General features: G+C 28.8%; 1 protein-coding gene across 1 annotated transcript; it reads right to left on the reverse strand.

Moving 5' to 3' along the window:
• Positions 1–1,555: 1,555 nt before the first annotated feature.
• LOC119688231 (E3 ubiquitin-protein ligase ZNF598-like) lies at positions 1,556–2,986 on the reverse strand. The gene has a single exon (XM_038102911.1). It carries the CDS (start codon positions 2,984–2,986, stop codon positions 1,556–1,558), a length of 1,431 nt encoding a protein of 476 aa, XP_037958839.1.
• Positions 2,987–12,773: the final 9,787 nt, after the last annotated feature.

Consider the following 12,773-nt stretch of genomic DNA (forward strand, 5'->3'; position numbering starts at 1 on the left):
TTATAGAACTTCTATAAACTGTGTAAATCAGCTAATTTTAATTTGAACGTTCATTCATTAGTATAAATGAGCAAGTGCCTAAATGAGACAGTGTGAATGTACTATTAGTTAAGAATAAATAATAAAAAATTACACCAAAAATGTTGTTTTTTTTTTGTTTTTTATTTTATACACTTAATTAACAAAAAGTTATTCATAGAATGTTTCAATGTTAAGGTTTTAATGGCAACAATTCTTTTCTACTCTCAAGTTAGTGAATCCTTATTAAGCTTCAAATACACGGTAATTGCACTAAAATGAAACGTTACTCTTTACTTCAACAACTTGAAAGATAAACGTAAGTACAATTACTGCAATTATGAAGATTTTTTAAACTGTAATTTGTGGCAAGAACAGTTATTCATTACCTAAAGGACGGCGAATAGAAGGGAGTGAACCAAAAAATACATTTGACCAGTTACCATAAAAACCAAGCAATAAAAAGGATTCAGAACAACTGCAGAAATAAAATTTTGAGAACTCATCAAGTGTTCAACAAAAATAAATGGAGTATTTGTTAGTTTGTGTTGTATCGTATCCTTAAAAAATATTGTTGAAAAGATATATATTTTTAAAATATCAAAAAACTATCTTAAGTAATGATGTCTCGTTAGTAAAAATATTGAGTTGCATTATATATTACATTGTTGTAATTGGGAATAATATAAGGTAAAGTTTCACTGAGGAGCATAAAATTCAGTGAATGACAAAATGTTAATGGTCAAATGCTGAGTAAAATTAATTTCAAATTAATGCAAATAAACTACCATCATTTTATCATTCAATATTTATAATTCTTGATCTATTTTATGAGTCAAGTTTTCGTAAAGAAAGTACGTTTCACAACACTATTTCTAAATTAAAGTGACTTAGTGTCAGGCACATAAAATTATTTGATTTGTCATAAACGAAGAATTTATCAACTATTTTTTGTTTGTATGAAATATACTTCAATCATTTTAAATAAAGACAAAATTTTTTATATCATTTTTTATTCAGTCAAAAATCGATCTATCTCTCTAAGACTTGACTACGTTAAAGGCTAATACATCCATCAGTGATTCATACCTCTATGTAATCTAATTTATATCTGAAAGAATTAATAGATTTTAATTAATCCAAACATGAAGCAATTCGTCAAAAGAATTTCTTCATGAAAGTTCTAAAGAAGTAATATTTTCAAGCCAATTTACAGAGATAATATTTATGGAAGATATCATCTTATTTATATTTAAACAAGAAGATATAAAATATAAAATAAAAATTACAATTTGAAACAAAACATTTTATTTTTGCAGTTTACAAGTTTAGATGGAAAACCAATTATCGTCACAAATATAATTTAGAAAAATAAATTATTTGCACTTTAGTATCTTAAACATCAGAATTAGATTCTAAAAATTTTAATTCCGGAAATGAAAATAAATTTTGGAAGTCCTCAAATAAAACTTAGTATATCTATCAAAAAATCCTTGCAGTCTTTAAATTTTTTTGAGTTTTCATTCTTTAAAATAATTTACGGGTGCTTTGGAAGAGTTTTTTTTATTGCTGTATTCCTTTCTTTACGAGCTTGCTCAGTTTCTTTAAGGTCTGCACGTGATTGTGATCCAGATCCAGAAGAAGTTGCGATACTGGCATTTCTTGCCACGATAGCATTTCGTTGCTGCGCTGATGATATATAAGGTGACGCAATTGAAGAATTACGGATAATACCGCTACTATTGTGAACACTACCGACATTAACTTGAGGAGCTGCACTGCTTGTTGGCATTTCTCTTATGAAGTCTGCTGTGACAATATTGCGCTTGCGATGGTTTGTACCCAAAGGTGGGAATGCTTCAATAAGTACCTTCTCCTTAGGTGGTTGCTTTTTCTGTATATTTAAGACTGGATTGGAAGTTGACCTTTTATTCAATTGTGGAAAATCGATTTCACTTTTAATATTAACAGCATTATTAGTGGTGCGTTTCGAAGTGCTCGGTTCAGGACCGATATCATTATTACGATTTTGGTTACGTCTGTCGCCTTGGCGTGTTGACACAAATAAATTTTCTAGTACTACTTTTTGTGCCTCAATTGAGGCACTTGCAACCTCTTCACCATGCTTTAAACTTTTGTGAATCTTAAAATCGATTTCGCTTCGAAACGCATTGACAAACTCACAATTGGCGCAATCGCCTATTTCGCAAAGATAATGCTGTGTACGGAAATGTTTTGCCAATTCAGTATAATTAGCATAGAAATCAGGAGTTTCACAAAAATGGCAAGAATAATGCCTTTGTTTCATATGCTGGTATATCTCATCTTTATCAAGAAAATTCCGACGACAAAACTTACATATTGGATGACCACGTTGCGACGCGTCATTCGCATCGCCGCTCTTAATATGTTCTTTCAGCTCAGATTTTGTATAACATCTGCGTTCAAACGAGAATAATTTTAAGCTTTCCGTACAGATTTCACAAAAGTGAAGGTTGTGCATTCTATTCATATGACTTTCAAGGCTTATGAAACATCTGAACGCACCACATTTACATTTTGGACAGCGATGTTCCAAAAGACGAAAGTACTCCTTTCTAACGGTAACATCAACAAATTTTATACAATATTCCCGGTCATAACTTGTACTTGGACCACGATCGGCTTCGAGTTGTTGAAAGGGCAGTTTATATTTACAAAAAATGACTTTGAGTAAATCGCATCTACACACTGGACAGGTCCTTTCCTTGCATATAACGCGCAGTCGGGTTGAACACTCAAAACATATTGAATGATCACAAGAGCCAATCGCAAAAATTGTGATTTTCTTACAACAAATACAGCACACAGTAGCCTCAATATTGGATTTTTGTTCCCCGTTGATGTCCTGACCTTCAGTCTTATCCAAACTTTCTGGAATGAGACTTTCTTTCTCACTCTTAACACTTATTTTATCAGTTGGACTCATCATAAAGATAAGTTTAAATATTTTCTTTTACTTAACTTTTGCAAAAAAAAAATTATTTAATACGAGATTTATAAATTTTTACTTCACTCTTTCTTTTTTCCTTAACGTTTCTATTATTACAGGAAGACAAACTTTACTCAACTTGTCAATCAATGAAAAAGTATTGCCATATAAAAAAAATTTGAATTATAAATTGAAAATGAAGTATAATTTTAAGAAGACTATATTGATTTTTCTAAATGAATTAAATCAGTTATTTTTATATTTATATAATCTATTTCAAACTTAGTCCAAATTTATACATGAATATTTACATGAATATACATGAATATAGATTACGATTCGGAAAAGATTCCATCATTTTGTGCCTGGAGTCAGTTGTTATATGGTTAACAGAGGATTGTACTTAAATAACATATTGATTATATGTTTACATATCAATTTGTTATTATTATTTTGATTACGATGTTTTGTGAAGTTTATTTTATGCTATATTAAAAGTAATGTGCTTAAATCGACAAACAGATAACAATACATGCAATTGTTCACACTACATCCGTCCAATATACACGTAAAGATCTGATAATGAGGTTCAGTAAGTCTACGTGTAAACATAGTTTAATTCATACTTATTGTATTAGTTCTTCTAATTACTTATTTATGTTATAATTATTTATTGTATCGTGCTTCCACTGCTGCTAAAACTACTTATGTTAATAAATAAGATTTGGTCGTTTCCATTGGCGTAAGGTGATTTAAACATGTGAAACAGCTTTTTTATAACATTTCAGACATAAAACATATGACAAATCTTTCAAATTTGGGTCATTTGTTGGAATTTGTCTTGTGGGAAATTTATCTTTAACAACAAATTTATAAAGTTTTTCAGTGTTATTATATTCCAAGTCTTGATATCATACTTTTACTGTATAATTTAGTTGTCGCACCAATTTAAAGCTATAGTAAAAAATTATAGAGCTCTGTTTTCGCAACAAACATTGATAAGCGAACACAGCTCTATAGACCTTTATATGCCAATCGTCTCTATGATAGTAGTAAAAGCATAAAAGGACAAATATGAAATGTATAGTATATTTTGACCGAGTAAAAATTCGCTGAAATTAAGGTTCATTAGTGAATAGAAAATAAAAGAGATATCTGCTTTGGTGCTATTATTTCGACTGCAACTGGACATACAAGCCAGACAAATACTTCCAACTCTAACAATTTTCCGGCTAAATAAAAAACAGATATTAGAGCATCTGATGTGTAATTGCCCGCCTCTCTCGAGAACTCGACAAAAATACTTGGGGGCTTTCAGTTTTGCAGGACTGGAGTACATACCTGAGGTCTTTGTTAGAATCTTAATAAATTTTGCTAATGAAACGCGCATCCTAAGTGATGCATACAATCGCTAAAACAAGACTCTGATCTGGTATCGCAATGGACCTTAGTGGTCTACGCGTGGCCTTTTTGGCCTGCCAGCATAATCTAATGTAATCTAAAAAACAGATATTACCTTAAATTATTTTTATTTAATATTTCTCAACAATTTATATTTATAACAATCAATTTAAATTGTTTTGGTTTCAAGATTAAAAACAAAAATAAAAATAAAAATTAAAAATGAATAAAAAATAAAGAAAAACTAAAAGTAAAACTAAAAAAGTAAAAAGAAAAAGAAAATATCAAAAATAATATTAGGAATGTAAAATAAAAAATAAAAATGAAAAATAATAATAAAAAAATAAAATATAAAAGTAAAAATGAAAACGAATAATAAGAAATAAAAATAAAAGTAAATAAAAAAAACAACAAATACATACGAAAAAATACTATTATTATTGTTAATAACAATAAAAATAAAAAATAAAGATTAAAAATGAAAATAAATAAATAAAAAATAAAAAAGAAGGTATGCAATTAACAGAAATTATAAAAGAAAATTTAAATAAAAATAAATTAATAACATAAACAAACAAAATATTAATATTAAGCCGCAATCTATAGGATCTATCATACTAGAGAGATTCATCCTAAACTGACCCTGACCAACATTAACGTTATTCAAAATCCAATTTTTCTTTATCTTCAAGGGATAGTACAAGTTTTGGTGTACATTATATTATTAATATTATTAGAAAAGACTATTCGTAAGACCATCGTATTAAAAATAAGTGTCCCAATCTAACGTTTCCAACTCTTTACAAACTGATAAAGTTAATATCTTGATTTTAGTTAGTAGACCTCATTTGGTGAGGGTATTGCACCCAATGTTAAGTACTTTCAGAAAACGACCACTTAAAATAGGTTAACAATTTAATTTGTGTTTTTTCAGAATTTGAAGATGTTAGGTCCTTTTTTGCTTCTTAAAATAATTATATCAGATCAAAGTATTGTTTATATGTCACACATCAGTGACACATATACAATTGTTTATCTAGTGTAAATCTTCTGAGTGATATTAACTATAAGAATCGATTCAATATTTATTAACTTTGTTCAATTTTTTAATAAAAATTTTTTACTTGTGATTTTTATAGTCTCATAAAGAAAGATATTTGAGTTCGAATAATCTAATTTATTTAAGGTACTTAATCTTTCTCTAGAACTCTGGCATCATATGAGTTCTAATTGGCTAAATACCTTACTCATATGTTGCTCATATTAAAGAAAAAAGAGAAAAAAAAAAAAAAAAGACGTTTATGTATATCACAAAAAAAATTTCTTATAGAAAATTAAATAAAGTTATTGAATGTTAAATAGAGTTTTTGAGTTCATTTCAAATTATCACTCAAAATCTTTATGACTGGTTTCATTTTATGAATATTAATTCTTATATATTTTTTATATATCAAATATATACACTTGTGACTAATGACTTCTTCTTCAATATTTCGCCCAGTTATAATTGTTATGAGAACTTCTGAAGATATAATATATTTACAGAATAGTATTGAAATTTAACATTTAAAAATAAAAACATAATTAATTAATTCTATTAATCTATAGCCGATTTATGATTTCGTTCTAATATAAACACAGCAACTGAATTTGTTAATAATACTTTCATAGCCAAGCAACAAAACTCATAAAAGTCAAGCTGACTCTGAGCTTCAAATTTGGCAGGACCTGAGTTCGATTCCTGATACTTGCTGTCTCAAAACAAAAAAATTATTTACGAATAATTAAATATAATAATTATTTCCAAGACCACTGATGATGGGTATTTGGCAATACTCGAGACAGCTGTATGGTCAGCCAAAAATTCAATTAATTAAAATAACATGAAAATGAATTTTCGTTGTTCTAGTTCACTACTGTTCGAAAATTCTCTTTATTAAATCCTTTTATGTATATATTATATATATTGATATACCTATGTCTTAACAACTCCATTTGAAAATTTCAAGTTCCTATATATTAAAGAGCCTTTAATATAATAATGTGTTGGAACACATGAAAATATTGCCACTTGAATTTTTTATGTTGTTCAAATATATGAACACGTCTTATTGTATTATAATATTATAGTTTATTATTATAAATCTGTTATCACCTAAATTTCTAGAATTATTAATTTCTAGAACATTGTAACATTTTTGAATATCTAATTATCTGTATCTAATTATGTTAATATATTTGTAAAGAGAATAGAAGGAAAAATTCCAAGTACCGGGACTTCTGACCCTTTTTTTAACCTTTTATGAAATGTAATTAAAAATAATACAGTTCACTAAAATTAGCGATAACAGACAACATATCTCTTCAACCTTGATAGTAAAATTAGTTAAGTTAGTTTTAAAGCAATTTTGAATATATAGAGAATCACGTTCTAAATCAAATCAGTCATTTCAAAATATTCACTCATTGTGCTTTAATAATTTAATAGTACATATGTCTTAAAACTTTTGAAAGTCATTCAGATAATATAAATGACACAGTTTTGTTATTTCCCAACTTCACGCCCATCACTTCTAATGGAAAAATAACGAAATATTTAATTAATCAAGTCATGAGAAAATATTTCATTTTGCAAATATTTGTCTAAATTGCAGAAATTTAATTGCGACTGGAAAAAATCAACGAAACTTTAAGGACTTTGAATGAAATATGAATCAGTTTGAAGTGCACACAAATAAAAAAGTGCTTGAATGTATCACAAGCACGTATAAAAAAATGAAAAACAAAAGAAAAGAAGACAAATCAATTTAGTTTGGCAATCAGAATCAGAATGTGTCACTTGTTGCAATTAATAACATCACTACTGCAACATGCAACATGCAGCACTCAATACGCAGTCAATACCTAAAACTCACATAATTGGAATCGCTGCTGCTGGTGCTGCTGCTGGTAGTGCTTCCGCTTCCGATCGTTATGACTGCCAGAGAATAAATCACTTAAACTTCACTTCACTGCCACTTCACGTGTTTTCAAATTCAATTTATGTTTTGCAAATATTTGTTATTTGTTTCCAAAACTGTATTCTATCTATTTTTTAAATATTTTTATAGTATTGAAATATAACAATACCACAATTTTCAAATAAATTTTTTTTTTTTTGTTTTATTTACTATTAAAATTTTTTTATATTTGCAATTAATTTGCGATGCCAAGGCAAGCAAAATTTAAATATTCAACTTAACACGTTTATCGTAATTAATTGCATTCACTTTCGCTACAAATTGTGTGCGAACTGCACTGTTTGAAATTCCTTTAACTACTTTAACAGAGACCGAAAGCGCATTTAACTCAAAATCGCCTTTAAACTTGCTTCCGAATGAAACGTTCGCTTAAACGTTGAAGAATAAATACTGCAGTTGGCCTGTAAATTGCGAGGCACGTTCACACAGTTCAATAGTCGCCGCTAAACTGTTTGCAAATCACTTCCACCGCCAAAGAAATACTTTTCCATCGTAGCGAACCTTCAATCCGAATCACAACATTACTGCCAAGATACAATTTCTCGTAACAGCAAGTGATTTCATTAACAGTTTGATATGAGGCAACTAATAACAGCATACTGTACTGTTACGGAAATAATGTTAATTTAAAAGGCCAGCCAAGTTCATAAGCAAGCCGTTTTCAGTTTTTCAAACTAAACTGGCACTCGACCATGTTGCTGTATTTAAAATGTATAGTATTAAAACTGTTCTCATGTTTGAGAACAGTTCTCATACAAAGTGTTCCCGTTGTCACAAATATCTTTTAAAAGGCGAAAAGCTTTGCTAGATTTATTGGTAAACAAAATATTCTATATATTATATTATATATATATTTATTATATATTATTATAATATTATATATTATATTATATATTATTATAATATTATATATTATATTATATATTATTATAATATTATATATTATATTATATATTATTAAAATATTATATATTATATTATATATTATTATAATATTATATATTATATTATATATTATTATAATATTATATATTATATTATATATTATTATAATATTATATATTATATTATATATTATTATAATATTATATATTATATTATATATTATTATAATATTATATATTATATTATATATTATTATAATATTATATATTATATTATATATTATTGATCTTTTGTGCTGAAGATATTATATATTAGTGATAAACAATAATAAGCATTAGATAAACAAAAATAAGCATTAGTTAAATTAGTCAAATGTATGTCTCGCACCATGGGACTCTGAACCTAAAGCTTTGACTGTTCTAACTAATAGTGGTTGACCTTTTAAAAGAGTGTAATGGTGACTGTGATTAAAATTCAAATTTACACGCGTAGAATGACTGCGTTCATTTATTGCATTTGCTGTCGCGTTGCTTTAGTCCATCGGGTGCTATTATCCAATGAATAACTGTGGTATTCGATAGACCTCACTCCCTTCTATGGAGGAGACTATATCAATTCGTATAGTTTCATTTGGCACCGGTGGAGTTCCTAAGAGTATAAAGAAGAACTTTACACAGCTGGTAATCACGTTAAAAAATACTAAACTCTGTAGTCTGAAAGCACTTTTAACAACATAGCCTGAAGCTAACACCACAGCATTAGAAATAATGTATGAAATATATTGCATTAATGAAAAAATCAAAATAATATATTGAACCTGTCAATTTTCTAATTTTCTAACTCAAAGTGACTGATTGCATTTTTTGTGTAACGTCAGTCACCAGACAAGGGATCCACTACCAATAATGGGCCCAACGATAATTGAGTGTACTTTGTGGACTACGTAGATCGCATTTCAAAGTTCCTTTTACAGATTATTTAGGTTTAGTTAGCTTAATTTTATTAAAACAGTTTTCTGGACTAGAGTCACTTTAAATACGTATTCTTCGAATGATTTTTTTCTAACTCAACTTTTTCTAAGTTGTCAATGCGTATGACTAATTTAATTTCTTTAAAATATTTTAAAAGTAATTTCCTCAAAGTTCTAAGTTCAAAATTCTAAGTTCAAACATACAAGTCAGGTATTGGGTCACTTGGCTAATAAACACTGACTCTGAGCTTCAACTTTGGCAGAGTACAAGTTCAACCCTTGGTACTTGCAGTCTCAAAATAAAAATTATTTATGAATAATTAAATATAAGAAATAACTCTAAGAGCAGTGAGGGGTATTTGGCAATACTCGAAATATCTAAACAGTATGTTCAGCCAAAAATTTAATTAATTAAAATAAAAAAAAATATCGTCGTTGTAGTCCAGTATTGTTCGAAACCTCTCTATTAAATATAATAGTTTCTATTAAGTAAAATAACCACTGCCATCATAAGTGACGTTGCAATTCAATTTAAAAGTAATTTCTTTTAGATTTAAGTTAGGTTTGGTTTCAGCGCTTATCTGTGTCAGAGTCCACATAGATTACCTATGAGTCCATTGGTTCTTGTTCTAAAGTCTCCTCTTTCTGAGTGATTTAGTTTTTCAGATGGTTACTGTGATGTATATATGCTTGAACCACGAGCTGATGACTTTAATTTAATTTCACTAACTAATTAATTTTAAGCTGCTGAATCATTACTATATGGAATAGTTTGTATGGTACGCTCTCACATCGCATCCTTATAAATATTTTTATTTTTTGTTTGCAGAAATGTGCCAGGAAAGTGTGAAAACCTTCATAAGCGAAATGCATTTAGCAAATTTTTTTTCTCTTGTGCCAAGTGCACAGGAAATTTCTCTTTCTAAGTAAAGTAATGAAAAATAAGTCGAAATACATTATACATTATACATAACATTTTCATTTCATTTTATTTATATTTTTATTTCAGTTTTTGTTTAGTACTTTTCGTTTTTATGTAATTTCTTCTTCTTTTAACTTTCAATTTCATTCGAGCTGGTGTATTCCCCCGAAAGTCTGCTTCGATAAAAGGAGAAAGTCCATTCGCCTGTGCGCTGCACTTGCCTTCAAAAGTTTATGTTAAATACGCGGACATTTATCGGAAGTCTGCACACAGTTTTTTCACTGGTTTTTTAGAGAAACGGAAATCTTTTATTTATTTTCTGTACGTTTTCGTAATTTACGCCGAGGCAGAGCAATTTAATGTGTAAAACCAACAAAACTTGAAAGTACAACAAAACTGCAATAATAAAAACGCTTGCAAGGAAGCAGAAGGATGTGTGACATGTGCTGCGAAACTTTTTAAAATGGGGTGAAGTGGGCTTGGAAAAAAAGTTATTTTTTTCCACTTTCCTTTTTAAATCAACAAAATGTTTTCGCATTACAAAATTCACGTTCGTAATCAGAAGTGAGAAAAAAAATTATACCAGAGATCGCAAGCATTTTGAAGACATCATTTCAATGGAAACGCCAAGTAAATTTGTTGGCTTACCTTCAAAGGATGTGGCGTTAATGTAATTAAATTAATGTCGACATTAATTAGTCAGTCACAGAAATAATGTGGGTGGAGTTTACTTCGTTGAGAGAAAGTGTTGGGCATATGTTTTTGTTTTTATATTTCATATCACAAAATAAAAATCCACATTCAATCAACGACAGGTAGATGTAAAAAAAACCACTTATAACTATTAGAGTAATTTTTAGACGAGTTGGATGAATTATTTCCTCAGTTTCTGTAATAAATTCCATCAAATTATATGCCATTTACAATAGACTGTAGATGATTTTATCCCACAAAAACAAGGACGAAACCTCTCCCTGATATCAAATGGGACAATTGAATTTTATGTTCTTATTCGATTTTTAAATTCTCTTGATAAATAAAATGAGGGCCGGGTTTATCAAACTCAAGAAACAAAAACTATAATCAAAACAACTGCAAACCGATTTCCAAAGGAACAAGATTTTTTAAAGACAATAGAAACAACCATTCTGTGGCTTAGTTAGTTGTGATGGAGGGAGGACCGAATCCTCTTCAATTAGCTAAGAAAGCTGTTTTGAATCCACAAATTTTCGTAGTAATGGATAGTAGAGAGAAGATCAAGCTAGAACCAGGCAGAGGCAAGAATCTGGCCAATGCTTAGACTAGAGATATCGCTGAGTGTATTGAAGAAAGGGTGTATTAAGCCTAGTTTTAGCCAAGTTTGGAAATAGATACAGCAGGTGTGGTGATGTCTTTTCTACAATAGCTGGTTGACACGCATTGCTGGAGTTGCCACAGGATAGGTCAAGCCTATAGTCCTATGGTTCAGTGCCCTGTAAAGACAGATATAAACCTTTTTTGACTTACTGAAAATAATAATCATATCATCTTTTAAATAAACAGAACTTCAAAGTCAACAAAGTACTTTTTGGCAAAACCGATTTATCAAAGCTCCTTCTTATTAAATGTAGCTATAAGCGCGGTCTAAGCATATACTTCATAAATATTGAAATAAAAATTTCCTTCAGAATGTCTGCACAAGACTCTCCAAAAACACTCTTTTTTTAAAAGTAAAAAAGGTGCGACATCAAATCTGATCAATGCAAGGAGTAATTGGCCTCAACACCTCAAAGATCTACCAATAGATGACGTCATTATGCATAATATAAACTTAAAAAGTTATGCTTACTCTCAAACTTCCTTCATATATCATATATTTTTTATGGTTTATTTTTGGTAATACCACAAAAGTAATCTTCCTCCCAATATATGTTCTCTGATCTTAATATATGAAGTCTAGGTCAAGCAGGAATTTATATATAATGTAAGTGATACTCACCAAAGAATTACTTATAGAAGAAGGTAATACTAAGTACTCAGTTTCAAGTTTCACAAAGGAATATAAACTAGTAGCTGCAGGAAAATATTCAAAGAAGTACTCGTACCGAGAATACCTACACTGTTTACTTAATTATTCACTTTTATGTTTTTATGACAAAAGCTCTAGCCTGAAAATTTTTTGTTTTAGTTACAGTGAAGCATTAATTATGTTAGTAAATGATAAAAGAAATTTTGCTCTAATCCATAGTTTATTCGTGAGTATTGATATATTAAACATCGTTCTATACCATCCATTCTTTAATAGAACTATTAACTGAAGGAAGCAGTTAAAACATAAACAGATAGCGCTAGCATAAGCAATATTTAATAGGAAAGTATTGCGTCTACACTGCATATTATTTCAAGAAAAATAAAATAATATTATAAATTTTTTAAAAACATTAATAAACACAACTTTATTAATACTTTATTTAATATGTAAAGCAATTGTGGTAAAAACCGTTTTTGCCGCAAACGAGAGTCAATTTTATTCCCAATACCAATTGTCCGCCCCTCTTTGGGACAGAATTTTAAATAAATTACTTACATACATTGATTTTACAGAAA

This window comes from Teleopsis dalmanni, chromosome X (genome assembly GCF_002237135.1).
Source record: "Teleopsis dalmanni isolate 2A chromosome X, ASM223713v2, whole genome shotgun sequence".
NCBI lineage: Eukaryota > Metazoa > Arthropoda > Insecta > Diptera > Diopsidae > Teleopsis > Teleopsis dalmanni.